This window comes from Miscanthus floridulus, chromosome 19 (assembly GCF_019320115.1).
Source record: "Miscanthus floridulus cultivar M001 chromosome 19, ASM1932011v1, whole genome shotgun sequence".
NCBI lineage: Eukaryota > Viridiplantae > Streptophyta > Magnoliopsida > Poales > Poaceae > Miscanthus > Miscanthus floridulus.
In genome coordinates, this window is record NC_089598.1 from 114,183,671 (window position 1) to 114,206,495 (window position 22,825).

General features: G+C 45.3%; 1 protein-coding gene and 1 long non-coding RNA gene across 8 annotated transcripts; both read left to right on the top strand.

Annotated features, from left to right (window-relative positions):
- Positions 1-1,915: 1,915 nt before the first annotated feature.
- On the top strand, positions 1,916-7,696 carry LOC136526885 (uncharacterized). Of its 7 annotated transcripts, none has more exons than XR_010776615.1 (7): positions 1,916-2,250; positions 2,726-3,144; positions 3,401-4,065; positions 4,829-4,942; positions 5,268-6,230; positions 6,567-7,087; positions 7,326-7,696. XR_010776615.1 is itself a non-coding variant. In XM_066519460.1 (4 exons), exons 2-3 carry the CDS (start codon positions 2,749-2,751, stop codon positions 4,142-4,144), a joined length of 1,140 nt encoding a protein of 379 aa, XP_066375557.1. In that variant the 5' UTR covers positions 1,916-2,250; positions 2,726-2,748; the 3' UTR covers positions 4,145-4,191; positions 4,829-4,939. The 7 variants fall into 7 exon arrangements, 3 of the variants coding, with proteins under 3 accessions (XP_066375557.1, XP_066375558.1, XP_066375555.1); XR_010776617.1 differs by having other exon boundaries at positions 3,401-3,673; positions 5,268-5,404; positions 5,860-6,230; positions 6,567-7,696; XR_010776614.1 differs by having other exon boundaries at positions 6,567-7,696.
- A 976-nt stretch (positions 7,697-8,672) lies between these two features.
- LOC136526886 (uncharacterized) lies at positions 8,673-11,281 on the top strand. The gene is made up of 4 exons (XR_010776618.1): positions 8,673-8,807; positions 8,901-9,159; positions 9,255-10,224; positions 10,857-11,281. It is a non-coding gene; the product is annotated as an uncharacterized lncRNA (long non-coding RNA).
- The last annotated feature ends 11,544 nt before the right edge of the window (positions 11,282-22,825 follow it).

The window sequence follows — 22,825 nt, forward strand, 5'->3', positions numbered from 1 at the left end:
TGGAATGGAGGTGTGGGTGTGGCCAATGGTCATGGACAACTGCCAATGCGCGGTGCGGCCAATGGCAGCCACTCGTTGCGCCCTACCAAACCATGACCTGAAAGCTACTGCTACCACAAATCTTTTTTTAATAATTATTTCTAATCAATTAAATGAGCACCCTTTTTTTAGCGATACTATTTTTGTGAATTAATAATGAAAAGGGGTTGTCTCTTATGTGCTGAGTGTCAGATTTTTTGTGTTGCTTTTGTTGGGTCGTCATCTTTCCGGCACGCAAGGAATATGAAAGCCAGGTAAACAAGCAAAGCGAGCAGAGGGGGGAGGGGGTACGGCAGCGGCTAAAACGTGACTGCCAAGCCATGAACGCCGCCCGCCGGATGAAAAAGGGTTATGGCTTGGGCTGTTTGGGGCAGACGACAACTTAGCCCTTGTTTAGTTGTAGAAATTTGGATTTTGGGGCTACCGTAGCATGTTCGTTTTTATTTGGCAAATAGTATTCAAACATGGACTAATTAGGCTCAAAACGTTCGTCTCGCAATTTTCCACCAAACTGTGCAATTAGTTTTTCTTTTCGTCTATATTTAATGCTCCATGCACGGGCCGCAAACATTCGATGTGACAGATACTATAGCAACTTTTTGGAAGTTAAGGTGAAACTAAACAAGGGCTTATTACTAGAGCTTGATGCCCACGTAAACTAGAGGAGGAGCAATACTAGTTGTAAACCGTCAGGCTACTCTCACTTGGTAAGATAACTCTCTTTAATTTAAAACAAGTTTTTTTTTTTGAAATGATGCACATCCACAATGCAAAATCATTTTCTAAAAATTCATATGAAAATGATAATAGATTTCATGTGCGTATATACTAGAAGAAAGAATCATAAGAGTTTTGAAAAACTTTTAGGTATTGTGTTTTAAGTTATTTTCACAACTGCACTAAGTTAATGGTTTGCATCGAATATTTTTGCCGTCTAGAATATCGTGCTCAAGTTAACTAACTATTTGATTTTTTAAATGTTTTTAAAGATGGTTTGTTTTTTAAAAAGACAAAGTACAAACACACCTCATACACACACGCGTGCACGCCTGACACCAACACCATTAAATCTAGAATAAATCTATGTCGAGACATATAGACTTATCATGGAACTTAACTAGTCAAGCTGCACTTAACATTAGGAAAAACTCCATAACTTGACTAACAACAAATGTAAGAAGCATGGTAGATAGTTTAGAACTACCCCCTCAATTTGGAAATTTAGGTTGATTTAGTTTTGCATAGCATGAAAATTCTCTAACCGTGACAAAGTTTGTAAAAAAAATTATAAACACCTAGAACATCAAATTAGTTCATGAATCCACCATGAAATAATTCTTTGTGCATTTCTTTGGTACGATATATATAAGAAACTAGAAGCATTCCCCACGCGTTGCTGTGGAAATTGTGGATTAGTAGATTGTGTGGCATGATAACGTGGACAACAAAATATCTTTCTGATGTAGGCATTACAATTGCATGTGCTCAATGTCTAGTTAGATAATATGCATGTTAAGATAAATAACAGGTGGGGTTTAGAATTATAAGAGATAAATATCATTTTTATAGTTCTGATCAGAGATAGTCTGTTCATTTGGCTGTGGCTTATCGTAAATGATCGTAAATTTTTAGCTAAAACCATATTTTTTTCTCACATAAATCAACCCGCAGTACTTCTTTACCAATTGCGACGATACCAACCGGCCGGAAGTTTGAACAGGCTCCGAGGCCGTTTCGATCCAACCGTCCAATGGCAGTGATGAGACTGGGAACGCGACGCTGGCCCACCATCCCTCCCTGACCCCCTCCCTGTATATAAACCGCTTCGGCCGCACAAGCCCGAATAAATCATTTTTTTAATTAAATAAATCATTTTTTAATTAATATAAGGAACCGACTGAATTTTGCTTATTTCCGGCTCTTGAAATCGCCCCCTGATTCCTCCGCTCGTCAAATCCTCCTCGCCGTGTCCGTGTAGCAATTCCTTGCGTTGGCGGATCATCGCGGGCTCCTCTCTCTCTCTCCGGCGGCAAATCGTCGAAACGCCGCGCTTGGCCCTGGCCGCGCTGAGCCCGCCGCCAGCCTCCTCGTCGGAAGAAGAACGGCAGCCGTCGTCGGGCTCCGGTGGTTCCGCCGAAGAACGGCAGGTAGCCAGTCGCGCTCCTCACGCCGGCGGCTCGATTGGCATTGTAATCGCCTTTCCGTTTGTTGGTAAGCATCCTAACTTCGCTTGGTGATTTTTTTTCTTTTTTCGGTAGATCGATCTCTGAACTTTCTGCTATGACCACAATCAGATCGAAAATTCTGGAAAGAGGAACGAATCGGGATTAATCCGTTGCATATACAAAGCCCGCTACTGGTGGATGTGCGAGGCCATGTTTTTTTGGAACACCCCCAAGCGATTCGCTTCGATTTCGTTCTTCTGTTCTTGTGACGGATCAACGCGCTGATGTTCCTGCGCTGCAATGGCTCCTTCGCTCGTTAATCTGTTATATTCTGTTGTCAATACTTGCCTACTCGGTTGTAGTCAAGGATGCGATTTCTTTCATTCAAAATCTTTTGGGTGCTCCTGTAGAAGTTGAAAATCTTCGTATTTTGACTCCTGTTAGTCTGATTTATGTTTTGACGCCCGTTAATCGAGCTTGTTCGACTATTGACAATATTTTGGATTTCTTGTTTGCGACAGAGTTCCCGAAGCAAAACGATCTGATGAGATTCTTCAAGGGGAGCAAGGTGGAGGTACTGCAGGAGGCAGAGGTGCCATTTGGTTCGTGGAGGCCTGGTGAGATCATCTCCGGCAATGGACACACCTACCTGGTGAGATATGATGAAAGCCCCGTTGACTCTAGCGTGGCTGTTGAAAGGGTGCCAAGAAGGTTGATGAGACCTCGCCCTCCTGCGAATGATCCTGTACGCTGGAGTTTGGGTAGTATTCTTGAGGCCTTTGACAGCTACTCGTGGAAGGTTGCTGAGGTGGTGAGAGTGCTCGGAAAGAATCAATATCTAGTCAGGCTCCTTGGGTCTTCGCTGGAGTTGAGTGCACATGCATCGGATCTTCGATTGAGGAAGCTTTGGCTAGATGACAGATGGGTTGTGACTCAGAAGGTAATGCTTTGTTCCTTCAATTCTCAAATTTAGATTAGATTTATTTATAATAAGGTGATCAATAGAAAGATGTTTTTACTTATATACATTAGCTCAATCAAGCGGTTAACATGGTCTAACTGTTGTGTTTTCAATATAATCTAATACCATAATTTTGAGGTTCTTTGATGTTCACTCATGAGCAGTTAGATTTTGTTTCAAGTATTAATGGGAATGCAGTAGATCCTAATGAGACTTGTCTTTCAATCATTGTCAGTATTCTGCAAGATGCTTGGATGGTGGTGCATTCAGAGGTCGATCAAAAGATGGAAATGTAGACCATAACCATAACTTCAGAATGGACAGCCGTATTCAACTTGAGAACCAGAATGCTTTTGAGGGTGATACATCTAGAGGCATCAAGAGAAAATCGTCTGCTATGTCAACACATCCTCAATGCAGTCAAATCACTAAGAGATTGCGGACACCAAATAGAGAAGGAAGGTACTCAAAGCTGGTTGATAGAGGTTTTTTCCCTTTGGCTGAAAAGGTAGATGCTGTTGATTCCCCATGCTTTATGCTGGGTGGGAAATACATGGATGCTAGTCATAAAGGGCATACTAGAACAACTGAAGAATTTAGTGACACAGAGAGTATCTCATCTTCTGTTGGTAGTTCTAGTCCTAACAGTACCCCCCATAGATCACAGTATTATAATTTGGTCTACCAAAGTGGAGATACCTGTAGTAGAACTGATGATGATGAAGCTTCTACATCTGAAAGAGAAACATCAGAACATGATAACGATGGATCGAGGGAAGAAACCCATTTGTTGGAAGAAACCCATTTGCTGGAATTACATGCTTATCGTTCAACAATGTTAGCTTTGTATGCTTGTGGGTCAATTAGCTGGGAGCAAGAGGCTTTGTTGACTAACCTAAGGTTAACACTGAACATCTCAACTGATGAACACCTAGCTGAATTGAGGAGTTTGGTTACCCATGCTGTTACTTCCAGATAGCTTTTGTTGTTACTTTCCTGGTGACATTTCATATCTTTCAAATTATTGTAAGTTGGGAAATCTTATTAAGGGGTTGAGGTGTTGGAGTACTTCATGTGTAGAATTTTTCTTGTGAAAAGAGTCGGTTGGGAAATTTTGTACTATAGATATCTCAAGATTTCTGAAATTTTGCGACAGGGTCTCGAAGTATTAATGTTTTTTTCATACTTAAACACCTCTGTTTTTTTTATCTTTGCATTAGCTTATGTTGATGTTTAACACTGTACTACTACACCAATAGTCCTTGTCTCCTTGATTGTGTTTGTGATGATTGATGACTGAACTTACAATATTTTGATCAAAGCATGTACAAGCCGCTGTTACTATCTCAATTCTCAAAGATATATTATAAGTATGAATATCCTTGAGGAAGTTTAGTTTTGTAAATGATTGTCTTTGTAGTGTCGTGCTATATAAGTATGCTTTTACTATAGCCGTGCCATACTTGTCTCCAGAGGTGGTTTGTGAAATATCTGTAGGTCTCCTCTTGACATTGTGTTGCCTAGTGGGCTGACTAATTCGTAATGCTTTTTTGCTGTTAATTTAGTAGCAGCGTGCATGGGCAGTTCCAATTTAGTATTGTTCAATTCTGCAACAGCAAAAGTTTGGGGAAAGGAAATCTGATACTTCTCATGAACTTTCCAGGGCCAAGGTTGGAGGCTTGTAAAGCATCCTTCCATAGGTTCTTGTAAATGGAGGAGTCTGCCACATGTTTTGCAGTGCGATAAATGTTGCAACATTTCCATTGAACTTCCATTGGTACTAAATTTATTTTCAATATCTTTTTGCTTTTAGGATCATTATATTTTTTCTTCTAGGATAAGATTCTCTTGTGCCTTGCTTTTTAAGTTGCCAAGATGCTTCATTGCAACATTAATGGATAGTAGTTTCCATGTGAGCTGTCATACCTTATGCTCACAAATAATAGAACAAAGGCCTAAGGAGCACTCAGTTTGATTTACTTGTAAAATATATAAGTATAATAACACAAAAGGGCTGCCCCGTGTGGCTACTTGTATGTGCTATTGTGCTCACCTCAAACTTGTATCAAAGATTTATTTTGATCTTTTTGCTCGTAATTAAGGTCAAACAGAGCCAAGACTGTGGTTCCAGACTGGTTGCTGGATAAAAGGATCAAATTGGATTCGTTTATGATCTAAAGACAAAAAGGTGATCCGTTTGTTGTGTGTTTTTTCACAGAACAAGCATATTCCCTCTTTGGTAAGTGCTCCTGGAACTCTTGGTTTTATTTAAATCCTTTTTTGAGGAGGAACTCTTGGTTTTATTTAAATCCTTTTTTTGAGGAGGAAGATTTGAATGATAGTGACAAGGTAAACTAAAATATATTTTGTTCACTGATACATATTTGTAATAAAGCAACCAACAGTCTTAGCTGTATTTTCATATTATTATATGGATTTATGGTAAACAGCTCTCAAAATATCAGTAAGTTAAATTGCAATTGATACCTACCCTTCAGCACAAAAACAACAGTAGTTTAGGGACGCAATTATAGGTCGCTTGAATAGGCTTTACAGATTCATTCTGTTGAAGTTAAGAAATATTCAAGATATATGTTACAGAGTGCAGATTTACAGATTCATTTTGTTGAAGTTAAGAAATATTCAAGATATATGTTACGGAGTGCAGATTATTATGAGTTGAAAGTTATGTAGGTAAATATGGCCTCGCCAAGCAAGGATTCGGTTTCGGAGCACACAGCTTGTTGTCCGGCAAGAACATATTGATCTATGCGCTGTCAAAATTTTCCTTGCTTCTGTGAGTGAGCCAGTTTGGCTCGCCTGGATGGGCAAGATCCTCGTGGCTTGTGTGAGCTAAGCAAAGGGGAGGTGGCTGAGAAACCAAGCAGCCAGCCCCCTAATGCCTCAACCAGCTATCTTGTGCTTATTATGACTCTTCACCTAAGAGTCTTGCATCAAGACAAGAGTGCTGTTCCATGAAGGCCTATCATCATACGCTTGAAATCTTTGTTAGATAATGGAATAATAATATCCCAGATGTTCTTGAAATATATTTGAAGATCTTTGTAAGTGACCACATCCACAATGACTTTGTGTTCCACGTTTTGCTTTACATGTTTTGTGTTGAACACTTAGGCATTTTAAGAACTGTTTACTGCTTATTTTCTGTAAAAAAAAACTGTTTGCTGCCTAAACTTGTTATATAGCCATGCTTAGAATACTCCATGCATAGATGGAATCTTAGGCAACTGGGGAAAATGCTTTACAGTGTGCAAGTTAATGCGTGTAATTTGAAATGCAGATTCTCATGTGCTAGATCGTTGCTTCCATTATCTCCCCATTACAGACAGATATTCAGTCTGGGATATGTAGTGCTAAACTGCTAATTTGTTTGTTTACAGGATTTTAATAATCACATGGTTATTGCAAAGGACAATCATGAACAATTTTTGGCTATGAGCTTTCAATGTGCAATCAGCGCAAGTTCATTTTGGCTCACGGATAAGTTGATTCACTCATGCACACTCCAATTCTATAATCGGAAGTTATTATTAGGTTAAAAGAAACGATTTAGGTGAAATGGTGTGAAAATCAAACATAAGTTCCCAAAAGCTCTCAGAGAGGAGTAGTGCATGCCCTCCCCTATCTGATGTTTTTTTTTTTGGAGAAATTGTTTCATTTTCAATGCAATATGTTATCTGGCATGCTGCTGGCATATGTGGAAGCAGGGAAGGCTATTTTACTAGGAATTTTGTAAAAGCATACAAATCTGTCATATGAGGAAGTAGGGAAGGCTCTTTTACTAGGAATTTTTTGTAAAATCATACAAATGTGCCCTAGTTCAGGACTTGCAGCAGATTTCAATGTACACACAAAATGTTGGGATTGCATGGTATGGCCTTGCATCAAGGAAAACCTGCAGGTATGTCTGTACAGTAATTTGCCAGTCGTCTTATACATATGATGCATACCTGTTTATCTGTCCTAGTGTTTTGTAATCCAGATATTGTAGCTGGCGTTCTTCATAAAATATGCGCCAGTCGTGGGTCAGCGAGACTATGAGACTTATTTTGCTGGAGAATTATTTGGCCACCTTTTTTGCTAAAGCCTGCTGCCCTTAAATTTTTCCTGTCATTTACTTAAGTTTGATTGTTGTGCAGTTGAAGGAACATGTTTGAAATACAATGGATAGGCAATCACGTATTTTTCAGAAGTGAAGTGGTATGCGGTATGCCATGGTGGTTCTGATGAGCAAGCAAGAAGCTTATGTTATAATAGTCAAGAACAAGTGAAAAGTTTCTACGTGGTGTAGGACGATGTACCTTCGATCTCTTTACTTCCCCTTGAACTTAATGCTGTTCTTGCGTGTTTGGAAGTTCATGTTTGGTCTTAGAAATTTTGCTGATGTTGGCTTCGTGTTTGACAATAAGCCTGTATTGTTTCCATGTTCACCTACAGTTTTTTTGTTCAATTTTTGCCTGCGACGGAACATTTACGATAATGCAAAGAAGTAACAGTGAGATTGCCGTCAGATCTGTGTAATAGTGAATCATTGAGATTTCAGTATACCAGTTTTAAAAGTGGGGTCTCAGTGGAATGGGTGCAAACTTCGTAGGCCTGAGCTAGAAGCCTACAACTAATGGTCCCACCTAGTTGAACCAGATCTAAACCCACTAGACCTTGAGTACCAAAAAGCTTTTGCTCATTGTTTGTAGTGTGGGGGTGTTTGGTTACTCCTTCTAAACTGTAGTCGTTGTCCTGTCGGAACACATACATGGAGTATTAAATATAGACTCGTTACGAAACTAATTGCATAGTTTGTGACTAATTTGCAAGACGAATCTTTTAAGCCTAATTAGTTCATGATTTGACAATGTGGTGCTAAAGTAAATATATGCTAATGATAGATTAATTAGGCTTAATAAATTCGTCTCGTGGAGTACTGATGGATTTTATAATTTGTTTTTTTATTAGTATTCGAACACCATATGCGACACCCTCACGTGACACCTTCAAAATTTTAGTCACTGGATCCAAACACCCCCTAAATAAACCCACTAGACATTGAGTACCAAAAACCTACCTGAAATTGTTGTGTTCAATCGAAGCATTAGAAGATCACAAGGAAGCATGATGCTTCTAGGCTTCTAGCTGCAAAATCATCCATCCTTTTGTCAGTACTCAACTGATGAAATCACCCAACTACTTGAGCATTCTCCTTTTCTGATGACGATCTGTGTTTAATGTCATGAACTGATGATGTTTCTGCTTTGGATCGGATATGTGGATCAATCTCATTTTCCATGGAAGGCATGCCCTTGCAAGGCCAAGGCCAGTAAGTGAGCCAAGTGGAAGGGCCTGTTCGGGGAAGCCGGGAAGGCTCTGCACTCTGCAGCCTGGATGTTTGATGAATGAGCGAGGCCAATTCTACAAGCCGACAAGTACTATATCCCATTCTCCAGCAGATTCAGAGAAGCAAGCAGGGGGCCACGCCGGCGCGGGATCCGGCGACAGCGGCGCGACCGGCGCGGCCGCGCGGACCAGGCTGCCGCTCCGGTCCCGGTGGTGCCCATCTGCCCCTCCGCTGCTGCTGCCGCCACTGCTGCGCCGACGACAAACAACGTCGTCAGCCATAATGATCGGTATGTCGTCGCTGCAGAGTGCAGACCACCGCAGTGCTGCCACCACCCTAACGAACTCCTCCTTCCTCGTGCTGACCCGTGCCGCATTTGCAGTTGCAGTGCGTTATGGGCCTGAGATGGCTGCTGATGCTCTGGGCACTACTGAACCAAAAGCATAGTAAAGGCTTGAGTTGTGCCCAGCAGGCATTGATGCCAACCATGGTAGAACAGAATGGCAGCGCCAATATCCTTCTGCTGCTATGCACTGCACATGCAGAGTACACTCCGTCAGTACTGCAGGATTGTGGCTGGCAACGCTGGCAGTTTGTGAGGAGCCAGCACTGCAACATCTGTCCAAGAGTTTCTTCTCAACGTAAATTCTCCAGCCTCAGTCAGTCTCTGCACCAACCAGTTTATCTTGCTCGAAAGATTAACCTCTCGATGTGCTTGTGACTCTAACCGTTACAGTTAACCATTGGCGCGCGCATGGCTTCACTGACGAGTCCAGTAGTCCACCATCCTAGGGGCAGGCAGCGGGCCTATATCTACATGTAAAATTCTCGGACGTCACGGCATTTGGGGCTGCTTGCTTGGTTCAGCTGCTGGAATTAACACAAGCAGCCAACTGCATTCATGGGGACACATGCTTTACCGCTGGATCAGTGGCGAGGTACGTACGGCACAAGGCAACAAAGAAACTTACGAGGTGCTGCTGTGGTGGACCTGCACGTACTGTTTCTAGCTTTCGCTCCTAGCTAGCTACATCCATGATAAGTTCCACTTCACCGGCCCATTTGGAGCAACTGATGTTTCTGACGAGCCCCCCTCGTCCCTATCTTGCCATGTGCCCGGCCGGCATGTGATGATGGGCATCAAGATAGAGCTCAACACTCGAGAGGCTGCTGCCTGCTGCCTGCTGCTGTTCTGATTACACACTTGATTGGAACGAGCTAGATTATCGTTGTAAGCCGCCGTGGTGTTTGTCGTCTGACTGACTGATTCTTTGTGAATCTGATCAGCTGATTGCTTTCGAAGCGGTGTTGATTATGTCACATGCATGATTGTGCTAGCAGAGCTGCTACTCTTTGTTATGATGTTCTTGACTTTCTGTGAAGCTCTAAGACTATTCACATTTCTCCAGAAGCTGCAGATTTCCATGGTTGTTGTGCTGGGGCTTTGATGGCTTGATGCTGACACACAAGGGAGCAATGCTCCTTTAGCAAGGCAATAACTGAGCTCTGGATTTCAGGTTTCAGTTAAGGTCAGCTCATGTGTCTGCAATGAGCCAGATGCTGTGGATGTGCGATGGTAATGCAGACCAGGTGTCTCATCACGTACTAACTGCTCAACCAGCTCTAGTACTCCAAAATATTTTGATGACAATTTACTGATGGCAATGGTTTCCTAATAACAATTGAGACGTTAATTTAGTAAGCAGGTAAGCAAAGGTTTGATACCTCTCCATGTTCTTGTAATACCATTGAATCATCGAATGATTCATCCAACTCATACTCTCATAGGCACATATATAGCTCATTGTGTTTAGCATCAGAGTATATATAAATGTATAATATCGCCTGTGTGATTAATTTCTTGTCAACGCAGCATGTGTTCCTTTGTGAAAGATAAGCAAGAATCTAGGCTAAGCTACCCCACCATATATATATATATAGGCTACTAGGGAATCAGTACCAGTAAACAAATTCTCAACTGAACTATGAGTCATGTTATCAATTAAGTTGTGTTGTACTAGCTAATTGGGCATGGTGATTTTGATACTGCAATTTAGCAAATAAATTAAACCATGGTCAACCACCATTTTGTCGGTAACCCCATACCAGCTCTTTCCAGCCCTTTTGGTAGTACTTAGTGTCACTATGTCAGGACATGTCATGCCTACAACTGTTTTTGTTCACTTTCTATCATGTGCTGATGATAACTTAAAGTAAGTACGGTCAAGATAAATACTTGTCCTTGGATCAAGCAGGGCTATTAATGCCTTATTAGTTTGTCAGTTCTTTTTAATAGGGAGTAGTCACTTAGTACCAAGTTGTCTTTATTTTGGTGTAGGTTATTAGCGATGAAGAAGCATGCGGCCTCTCCCACAACAAATATCTCATCATTATCATTCCCAATGCATCTGCTTAGTTCATCCTCATGACTGGACCATGACTTTCGTTCACAAATGATTGCGTGTATTGGAATTCAGAATTCAGAACTCATACCAACTCGGCCCTTAATTGCACATGCTGATATGCCACATTCAGAATTCAGAGTCATGGGACTGCCAGATGATCCAGAGGCAAAAGGGAATGGGGCATCCGCTTGAGAAGTGAGGACAGTTGTTGGTACAAGTTTGTTCTCATCTTCATTCATAGCATAATTCAATCCATTGTGGTATGGTATGTGAGTTGTTTCACAATAATTCTAGAGGGGATTGTTTTTCCATTCATCCTTGTTTTCAGAGTTATGCACTAGTTGGTTTGTCATGCAAGATATCTCATCATTCTGAATATTTATTTCTTTCATGAGAGTCAGGCATGTACTATACACCATATTGTTCAGCTTTGCATATATATATGTGCCATGTTTCAATAATGTAAACCCAAGCTTTAGGATTGCAACTGTGACTGGCAAACTAGAATGGAATTAATCATGTGACGCTAGTTGTTGAACTTTTAAAGGGCCATATGAGATGTTTCCTCGGCACACAATTCTAGGGTGGTGAAGGTAGGCATTGCTTGAGACATCATCAGAATCAAAAGAGAGAACCACACACGTTGGAAGTAGCTGCTTGAAGGCACCAAAAGGGATCTCTAGCTTCCTACCTGCCATGCTTTTTTTTCTCTGCCAGAATACGCAGGAGAGCTGTGTATCATGTTTTCCTTTGAATGAAGGGCCAATCTTAGTCCTTGTACCTAAGTCTTATCAACTCCAGTTGCCCAAGCTTTTGCTTGTTCTGGTGGGTGGGTGGGGTGGGGGGTCTGGTCGTGTTCTAGCTAGTCACAAGTTTGTTTGTACTTTGAAAGGAATGAGGTGTCTACCAGCGTAGGGATTGAAATGAACCCTTTCAGATCACTATGACGAGAGAGCACCTAAGATTTGCAGAAATACATTGGTCTTGGCAACGCATTATTTCAGAATTGAGTCACATGGCCTCCCTCTATCTTATGGATAGGAAGCACTGTTAGAGAGTTGCAGCAAATGCTACATTTAGGAAGCTACAAAAGAACATGTCCTATTTCTACTGTGCCACATGCCTCTCTAAAGTCTCTAGAGAACCATATAACAGTTGAAGTACATGTGACTATGAAACGTTTGCCCATCTCGTCCGTGCATGTATAAAGTGTGTGTGTGTATAGCACTTTTTTCTAACCTCCCTAAAACTAGCTAGTGGTAAAACTATTGGATAATAGCCTCTAGAGGAGGTCCCTTCTCCCGCATGTTTGATGGCTGTATGCATTGCAAGTTACTACAAGATCTTCATGCTGAAAATTAACATTATTAGTTGCAGTTAATCTGATAGCTAGTCATCCCATGGCTTCCCTTTCTTATAGGAGTGTTGTACTCTTTTTATCTTGGGTCAGTTCTGTCTTGCTTTGCACGTAGTGCTCAGGTCTTCGTTCAGCTGTGAATTGTGATAGCTAGCCCCACGAGTGAAATCGAGCCCAGTGTGATAGTTGGGTGCCGTATTTTCGCTGTAAAGTTTTGCTCTCTCTTTTTTATTATTATATCCTACTACTAAGGAAAACTGGCAAGAGTAAAAAAAAAAAAAAATGGCAGCACTGCGGCGCTCTTCTTCGATGGCAGTGGCCCGGGCACAGCACAGCGCTCTAGCTAGCCTCTGCCCGGTCAATCATTATTGATGCCTGGATCGAACGGAATGGACCAGTGATTTTGGCGATCGACGCGGTACCAATGCCATTGCCAGGACGTGCACCTTTTCCGTGCAATGCTGCTAGCTTCTAGTACTAGTACTACTCCATTGCCGCGGTCAGTCTTGGTGGCGGGCGGCAGGCATGCAGATAACGGCGGCCGATGTCCGTCTTGGGATCGTCCGTCTTTTAGCAACCTACTAGTGGGTAAATTCTGCATTCTACGTCGTAGCGATCTGTAGCTGGTCAGAGATCTGGACATAGCGTAGCTTGGAAATTAACGTCGTCCATCTCCTAGCTAGTAACACGTTTTACCTAGCTACCCCACGAGCTCGCTCTAGAGCGGGGCCAAGTTTAGTTCCCAAAAATTTTGTAAAATTTTTTATATTTTTCGTCACATCGAATCTTTAGACGTATGCATGAAGTATTAAATATAAATAAAAAATAAAACTAATTACACAATTTAGACGAAATCCACGAGACGAATCTTTTAAGCCTAATTAGACTATGATTGGACACTATTTGCCAAATAACAACGAAAATGCTACGGTGCCCATTTTGCAAAAAAAATTGGAACTAAACTGGCCCCAGGCTAGAATCATTTTTACAAGATCGATCCGGTACAAGCATCAAGCTGACGCTCCTTATCAGAATATCAGCAGTCAGTACGTTTTCTTTTCCTATATCGTTTGTCGTTCTTAGACGCAGTTATTTTCAGAAACATAGCAGGCCGGATAATTCTGAAACCATGCTGGTCTCTATTTCCATGCATGCATGCACCAACGAATATAAAGTTTATTGTTTTTGGTGCAACTCAGAATCAGATGTCAGTCGCAGAATGTGAGCTACGTACTGTACCTAGCATATATAGCTTGTAGGAAAGACGCACGACAAAATTTTCTTGGCGCATTGACTTGTGCGGCAACAGAAAAAGCAGGAGATGTTACCTGTCGCACTCACCGCCGATCGACTTGGGAAGAACTCGGTCTACAGCATCATCAGGTACAAAAATCAACAGCCATGGCAACGAACAGAGACTAATCGTACGTACGTGTACTGTATTACTATCGTCATCCATTGGAATCAGAGGCCGGCCGGCCGGCCGGGTCCCCTACGGCGGCAGAGGTCAAAACTCAAAACCGAGTCGGCGCGCGTTTTCGTCACCTTTCTGCTCGTTTTCCTCCTGAAACTGATTTCCTGCTTGGCGCTCTCGTCTACCGCTGACGCGCGCGCTGCATGCCGGTCAGAGCCTCGGAAAGTCAGGCGAACAATCTGTCACGGCGACGACCAGTAGCAGGCCAGTGACGAGTGACTGCTTGGACTCTTCATTTCCTCAATCTCCATCACATCAATTTTTAGCCGCTTACATGGAGTATTAAATGTAGGTAAAAAAAATAACTAATTACACAGTTTAGTTGAAAATCACGAGCTGAATCTTTTGAGCCTAGTTGGTCCACGATTGGACAATATTTGCCAAATAAGACGAAAGTGGTACTATTCATCGGGTTCAAAAAAAAATTTACAAAGTGAACAAGGCCCAGGTCACTCTCGAGCAACACACGGTCAACCTACCGAGAACTGCACGTCCCGGCCCCCGGGGCCGATCGGAGAGAATGGAACACTAGGTAAAAAAACGTTTTTTTAAGCAACGAATTTTGTAGGAGCGGTTGATGACGGAGCCGCCTCTATAGAGGCGTGCTCGGATGCTCAGACACTAGCCGCCCCTACAAATGAAACAACATGGGCGGCTGGTGATACGAGCCGCTCCTACAAATGTGGTCTGATTTGTAGGGGCGGCTCAATCACCAGCCGTCCCTGGAGTTGCTATTTGTAGGGGCGGCTAGTGATTGAGCCGCCCTATAAATGCCCCCGTACATATAGCTCTGATTTGTAGGGGTGGCTCAATCACCAGCCGCTCCTACAAATGACCCACATATAAAATAGCTGCAACACCTTCTTCCTCCTCGGGTTACTTACTCCAACCCGTGAAAGAAAGGTGGGGAGGACCTTGGGCATCTTCCAAAAATTGCTCTACTAAGAGGGGGAGGTTTTGGTCTCAAATCATTTGGTGGAGAGGTTGTAGAAGGTAAGAAAATGTCATTCCACATTTTTTTGAAGTTTTAATGGTTGGTTAGTGAGTAATTAGAGTTTTGTTTTTCTCTCTTCTATGGTGCTTGAGCTACTTATGAAGCAAATTAGACCCAAGTTTTAAATGTACTAGGGTAAATTAGGGAGGGGAATAAGATCATACCCTTATTTAGTCCATGTTTCTTGATTTTAGTGAACAATTAGTTAGTTTTATGCATGTTTCATGTGTATGTAGATCTAGATCCCGGGTTTGTTTTTTTTATTAATTTCATTTTTGTAAATTTATGTTTGATAAAATTGGACTAGGGTTTGTATGAAAGATATTGGGTAAGTATAATTATTGCTAATTGTTGTCTTTAAAATTGTTTATTGTAATCAATAAATATGTATTTTAATTATTTATGGATAAATAGGTCATTAATTAATTTTTCTCTACCATGGTGTGTTTGTATGCTTCATGTAATTATATTAGATTTATATTCATATATATCTGAAGTATATATAATTATTCTCAAGTAATTATTAATTTGATTCATTTTTATATATATCTGAATAAGTAGTCCTTTAATGTTTGTTTTGTTGTTGTTGTAAAAGATGGAGTACAGGAACTCTTGGATGTATGGTTCGTTAAGGTTCAAGGCAGGTTTCCGTGAAGAGGTGGATAAATTTATTGAAGCCACAAAGAAGCATGCAACGACATTGAAAGAAAATAAGGATATAATTATTTGCCCCTGTAAAGATTACAAGAACCGTATGGCATGGACATATATGACTATCATCAGATCATATTTAATTATGCGAGGATTTATTGGGGACTACACAGTATGGATTCATCATGGTGAAACAGTTATTGTTAATGACGAGGATGAGGAGGAATACGATGACGAAACCATAAAATCCATGTCCCAATATTCAGCAGAGCTTGATGCACGAATGGATTTTGAGTTTGGCAATGAACAAGGTGGTGATGCTAGTGGTTGGGATGGTAACGACGAAGGTGGTGCCAATAATGATGGTGGAGCACGTGTCGGGGATGAAGATGATTTGGAGGACATGATTCGAGCCCTTGGACTAGAGATTTTACTAAATAGCCCGAAAGGTCTAGAAAATTTAGAAAGAGTGACAAAAGCATCGAAGGAGACTGTGTATGGTGTTGAAAAGGGCTGTCCGATACATTGGACATTGCTACGTTTTGTGCTTGAGCTGCTCATCCTGAAGGCTAAGTACGGTTGGTCAGGCTGTAGTTTCAATGATCTATTACATCTCCTATCATGGGTGCTGCCACAACCAAACTCAGTTCCCACCAACACATACCAAGCGAAGAAGGTTATAAGTCCATTGACAATGGGGGTTGAAAAAATCCATGCATGCCCCAACCACTGTATACTTTTTTGTGGCGAAACGTTCAAGTCACTGAATAAATGTCCCCGGTGTGGGGCCAGCCGGTACAAGAACAATGACCTTTACGGTGGGGACGAAGCCTCCATGGGGAAAAAAGAGGAATAAGAAGGGTACAAAAAAGGTGGTACAAGAATCTCAGTCCCTAGAGGACACTCCATTAGGCAACGATGCAAAGCAGAGAAGAATTCCTGCCTTGGTAATGTGGTACCTGTCAGTGACCGACCGCTTGAGACGTATCTTCCTAAACCCTAAAGAAGCCGCACTCATGACATGGTGGGATGATGAGCACAAGGTGGATGATGATAAGATTGCACACCCGGCTGATTGTAGTCAGTGGCAAATGTTTGATGAGAAGCACACAGAATTCAGCGATGACCCAAGGAATGTACGGTTTGGCTTGAGCACCGATGGAATAAATCCCTTCAATGAGAGGATGAGCGACCACAACACATGGTCAGTGATCTTGACCATGTACAACATCCCAACATGGTTGTGTCAGAAGAGAAAGTACCTTCTCCTCACTATTCTTATTTCTGGCCCTAAACAACCAGGTATTGATATAGACGTGTTCCTCAAGCCTTTGATGCAAGAAATGGAGAGGCTATGGAGGCATAGGGAGTAGATGTACGATGCGTTCCGAAAGGAGAACTTCATATGTAGAGCAATAATATTTATTACTACCAATGATTATCCCACGCTGTTTGCTTTGTCTGGACAGATCAAAGGAAAGACGTAATGCTTGGTTTGCTTGGATGGTACTACATGGGTGTACCTGGATACATTCAAGAAGATAGTTTACCTAAGGAACCGATGCTTCTTAAAGATAAGTCACAAGTACCGCAGCAAATTGTTCTTTAGATTTTATGACAACGCCCTAGAGATTGAACCCCCTTCGGAGAGACGTCATAACGGAGAACACGTGTACAGAATGGTGAAAAACATACGCGTCATCTATGGAAAGAAGAATCCGGATGGGACGAACATAGATAGAAGCACACCTCCTGTCGAAGGCATACCTTTCAAGAAACAATCGATCTTTTTTCAGTATCTGCCTTATTGGCCATACTTGGAGGTCCCCCATGCCATTGATGCTATGTACGTGCAGAAGAATGTCTTTGAGAGTCTTATTGCTACCTTGATGGACACAGGCAAGTCAAAGGATGGTTTGAAAGCACAGAAAGACATGGTGCAGCTAAACGTGATGCCACAGCTTCACCCGGTACCTGAGGCTAATGGAAAATACACTGTCCATGGCGTGCTTCAACCTAACACCAGACGAGAAGAGAGCTATATGCACTTTCTTGAGGGAGATCAAAGTCTCGACTGGGTTTTCAGCAAATGTGAAGAAGCTAGTGTCGATGAAGGACTTGTCAATAACACACTAGAAGGCTCATGATTGCCATATGATGCTGACAGTGTTTCTACCTTTTACAATCAGGGCTATAAAGCCAGAGTTCTTGAAAATGGCCATCACCCGTATGTGCTACTTCTTTTCAAAGATCTCATAGAAGACAATTGACAAGCAAGAGCTGAGTGACCTATATGAATTTGTGGCGGAGACACAAAACCAACTAGAGATATGTTTACCTCCTGCTTTTTTTGATATAATGCCACATCTCATGATTCACATGGTTCATCAGATACAGGAGCTGGGCCCTTGCTACTTGCATGAAATGTGGTCCTACGAGTGGTTCATGTCGGTTCTAAGTCGATACGTGCATAATTGAGCATATCCAAAGGGCTCCATGATAGAGGGTTACAGTACTGAAAAAGTCATCGAGTGCTGTCAAGAATACCTAAAAGTATAGAAAGGGATTGGTAAACCCGATTCTCGTCACAAGGGTAGGCTGGCTAGGAAGGGCACCAGTAGTAAAAAAGTGTTCATCAACCATGATTATAAAGAGGTGAGTCGGACGCATTACAGTGTCTTGCAGAGTACACAACTAATGCAACCGTACATTGATGAACACTTGGCTATCATTATGGCGGAGAGAAATGGCCGTTCGGATGATTGGGTCATGAAACAACACAAGCAATGACTAACTACATAGTTGAAGGACCAAAACATACCGCCTGGAAAAACAATAGTGTTGGGTACCATAGAACGGGGTACCCCGAGCGTACACCAAAAGAGTCACTTAAATCCCATCAACAACGAAGCCAGAAGGTAAGCCATGGGTTCATCACCGGCCTCGTCCGAAGCCCACCGGCTCTCTACCTCGCCTGAGGCCTCGCACGGGAGGTCTCGGCGCCCTGACGAAATCTCCGCCTCACGCGAGGCCTCTCGCGGAAGGCCTCGGCAAGGAGCCCAATCTCCGTCTCGCTCGAGGCCCCGTGTGTACAGCCTCGAATGAGGCAGCTACCCTCCGTATCACTCGAGGCTAGCTTGTCAATAACCCGTCGCTCCTGCCTCGACCGATCTTCCTGACAACATGTCACATCCTATTAATGCGTCAACCACTCTCGCGATCTCAGCCGGACGGCGGCTCGACACCACGGAGTGGCCGACGGGACAAGAAGTCACATCAACACCATACCGGCTGAGACAGGGCACGGCGAGGATTATCGGCCACTGTATTCTGGCGCTGTGCCCATGATCAGTGCCCGCACTGTGCCCCGCAATCCCCGCCCTGAAGACAACGCAGCATGGGAAGTCTAGCCCGGGTCATCATCGCCTCTGAACCAGTGTACCAGATCGACCGCTCCCTCTAGGCCTCAGCACTCTATGCCAGGGTCTCGACTATCTCAGGATTCATGTCTGCCGAGACCCCCCACCACGGTTCAGCCTCGGCACCAACCGAGCCTTGACCTCGCGCATAGTCAATCCATAGCGACCCGCACGCTGACCGCCGCACCCGCTCCGAGGCAGCCCTAGAGCTCCCATGACGCACAGGATCTGATGTGACCAGCACATCGCCCCAGCGCTCCAAGGATGGACCACTCCGATGACCACACTGCCACAGGAACAAGCTACAGGGCTCGAACACGCCGCCTCTGTTCGCACAACGCCGTATAGTTAGCACATGTACTACCCTTGTCCTCCCTTCAAACTATAAAAGGAAAGGACTTGGGCCATTTCTGGGGGGGCGAGGGGCACTCACGAAGAGCAACACCCTATAACACACACCTTTCCCTGTCGCCTGAGAGCAACGTCTCAAGCATCCCACATCACTTCCTGCCGAGACCTGGGACTAGCTCCCTCTCTCATAGTGCTTGTAACCCCCTACTACAAGCACTTCGGTGCAAGGAATACAAGATCGATCTCTCAGACTGGACGTAGGGCACCAATTGCCTGAATCAGTATAAGCCTTGTGTCTCTTTGCATCACCATCCGGGATTGGGAACACGCAGCATAAATTCACTAGTTGGTTGAGGATCCCCTGGTCCAAAACACCGACAATTGGCATGCCAGGTAGGGGCCTCTGCGTGTTAGTTTCGTCATCCCAACAAGTTTCGGATGGCAGACCCCATACGACCGCTGCGTCTCGGCATGGTGGTCTAGTTTGGGAGCCTGGAGTTCATGTCTCTAGGGCACGAGTATGACATGGTACTTCTCACACCCCAAGCCCCGCCTGCCGACGACGACGTCACGCACCGACAGCCTAGGCACAAGCGGTGCCCGGGCGGCCACTCTCGCCGCGCTCGCCGGGCACGATGCAAGCAGGATCACCCTGATGCTACGTGAACCCAGGGAGACTCGCCGCTCTCTGACGGTATCCCTTGACCAGCTGTTGGCGCAAGGTCCCTGGTTGGGGACCTGTCTAGCCTAAGCCTGGACAAGGGAAAAACACTGGTGGCACCCGGCGATGCCCTGACATCAAGCTCTGCTCCACCACTCTCTGAGGAGCCAACCCCGATGGAGCAGAGCCTGGCGATGGCACCTTCTCCATACCCCTTTGGGTTGAGAAATGCCGCCGCCTCTTATGCTTATGCCTACACTTCCGCTCACGCGGATCTCTCGGAGTGCCGCCAGTGCTTCGCTTTCGACTTCGACACCACCGCTTTGACCCACACCCACGCCGACTCCTCGGAGGAGGACGAGGCATGGGCTAGAGCGGATTTCTCCGACCTCCATGACCACGAAACCATGCGTCGCTTCTTGGCCGCAAGTGACTATTGCTTTGGCTACTCCGATTCTGACGATGAAGGTACTTACGATCCCTCCCGTGAGTGCTTCCACGTCGGACTTGGGATGCCAAGCACGGGCGACGAGGATGAGGGGGTAGGCAACCGCACTCTGCTTCATCAGGGAATGGGCGATGCCACGCCTTCATGCATTGTCCCATCGGCAGTACGAAACGAGAACCTTGCCCTTGGACAATTTTGACGCCCGGACCTGGAGCAGCTCCATGAGCTTTAGGCCAAGGTTGAGCAAGATCGGCTCCTTCTGCAACAACTCCGAAACACTCTCAAGCAGGAGCAGCAGGGCCGCGGTGACGGCGGAGGAGCCCGGCGATGGGCTCGTGACGTACACCACTGCATCAACGACGACAAAGGGGACGATCGTCCCCCAATCTTCAATCGCGCTAGCTAGAATGTCGTGGCTGCGACGATGCTAGTGCACGCGATGCCCGAGCCCTCTACCACGGAAGGGCGATGGGTTTGCGGCGAGCTCCGGGATCTCCTCGAGACCGCCGCGGTGCAGCAGGTAGAGAGTTCCGCCTCTCGGCAGCGCGAAGCCGTCTCGGACCTCCCCTCAGCACCACATCGACAGAATAGGGAGGCCTCGGTTTGTCCCGAGCCTGCTCGGGCGCCGATAATCAACAGGGTCCCCTCGGTCCATGACCGCCTCAACAACCGACATGAGGCGCAGGGTGACCATGAGGTGGTCGACCAACGACGACGCCATGATAGTGAGGGGCCTGCCCGAGGCTACCATCCTCATCGGGGCGGCCGCTACGATAGTGAGCAGGACCGTAGTCCTTCTCCCGAACCGCCTGGCCCTCGAGTCTTCAGCAGAGCCATCCGCAATGCTCAGTTTCTAGCCCAGTTTCGCTAGCCAGCCAACCTCACCAAGTATAGCGGCGAGACCAACCCCGAGCTCTGGCTCGCTGATTACTGCCTGGCTTGTTAGCTAGGTGGCGCAGACGATGCCTGCTCATCATCCGCAACCTCCCCTTGCTCTTGTCTGACTCGGCGTGAGCCTGGCACAAGCACCTTCCTCCCTCTCAGATCCACGACTAGCACGACTTGGTTAGGATCTTCGTTGGGAATTTCCAAGGCACATACGTGCGCCCTGGAAACTCCTAGGACCTTAAGAGCTGTCGCCAGAAACCAGACGAGTCTCTCCGAGACTTCATCCGGTGCTTCTCTAAACAGTGCATCGAGTTGCCCAGCATCGGTGACTCAGAGATCGTCTCGGCTTTCCTCTCCGGCACCACCTACCGAGACTTGGTCCGAGAGTTAGGCCGAAACATGCCACGCTCAGCTGCCGCGCTCCTCGACATCGCCACCAACTTCGCCTTGGGCGAAGAGGCTGTAGGGGCCACCAACTTCTCCAAGGGGAAGTGGAGGGATGAGGCCTCGAGGCCTCGGTTCCCCACCTCCCCAAAAGAAAGAAGAAGGATCGCTAGGGGAAGCGAGCCGTCCTCGAGGCCGATCTGGTCGTGGCCACAGAACGCAAGAATCCCCGAGGCCCTAGGGGCCCTAGGCCTTTCGACGACATGCTTAAGAAACCTTGCCCTTACCACCAAGGCCTAGTAAAGCATGCCCTCGAGGATTGCTCCATGCTGCGGCGTTACTACACCAGGCTCGGGCTCCCCGACGACGACGCCAAGCAGAAGGGCACCGGTGACCAGGACGATGACAAGGATGACAGGTTCCCCGAGGTACACAACGCCTTCATGATCTTCGGTGGACCCTCGGCGTGCCTTATGGCGTGGCAGCGAAAGAGGGAACGCCAAGAGGTCTTCTCGGTCAAGGTGGCCACTCCCTAGTACCTCGACTGGTCTCGGGAGGTGATCACCTTTGATCGAGATGACCACCCCAACCATGTTCTGAATCCCAAGCAGTACCCACTTGTTGTCGACCCGATCATCAGCAACACCCGACTCACCAAGGTGTTGATGGACAGAGGCAGCACCCTCAATATCCTCTATGCCAACACCCTAGAGCTCTTGGAAATCGACCGGTCGAGGCTCCGAGGCAACGCCGCACCTTTCCACGGCATCGTGCCAGGGAAATGCACGTGACCCCTCGGGCGCATCGACCTTCCCATCTGCTTCGGCACCCCCTCCAACTACCCCAAGGAGGTCCTTACCTTCGAGGTGGTTGGGTTCAAGGGAACCTACCACGCCATCCTGGGGTGGCCATGCTATGCCAAGTTCATGGCAGTCCCCAACTATACCTACCTCAAGCTCAAGATGCCAGGCCCCAGCAGTATCATCACGATTGAATCCACGTACGAACATGCATACGACTGTGACGTCGAGTGCATCGAGTACACCGAGGCTCTCGCGGAGGCCGAGACCCTCATTGCCAACCTCGACCAACTCAGTGGCAAGGCGCCTGACTCCAAATGTTGTGTGGGGGTGTTCGAGCCCGCGGAGGCCATCAAGCTCATCCCAGTCGACCCCGCCTGCCCCGATGACCAGGCGCTGAGGATCAGCGCCACCCTCGACATCAAATAGGAAGCTGTGCTCGTCGACTTCCTCCGTGCAAATGCCAACATATTTG

Bases quoted from the DNA above. Each gene is read 5' to 3' on its own strand.
- LOC136526885 (XM_066519460.1), top strand. From the start codon at position 2,749: ATGAGATTCTTCAAGGGGAGCAAGGTGGAGGTACTGCAGGAGGCAGAG. The intron at 3,145-3,400 runs GTAATGCTTTGT...AATCATTGTCAG, and splicing joins GATGGGTTGTGACTCAGAAG to TATTCTGCAAGATGCTTGGA.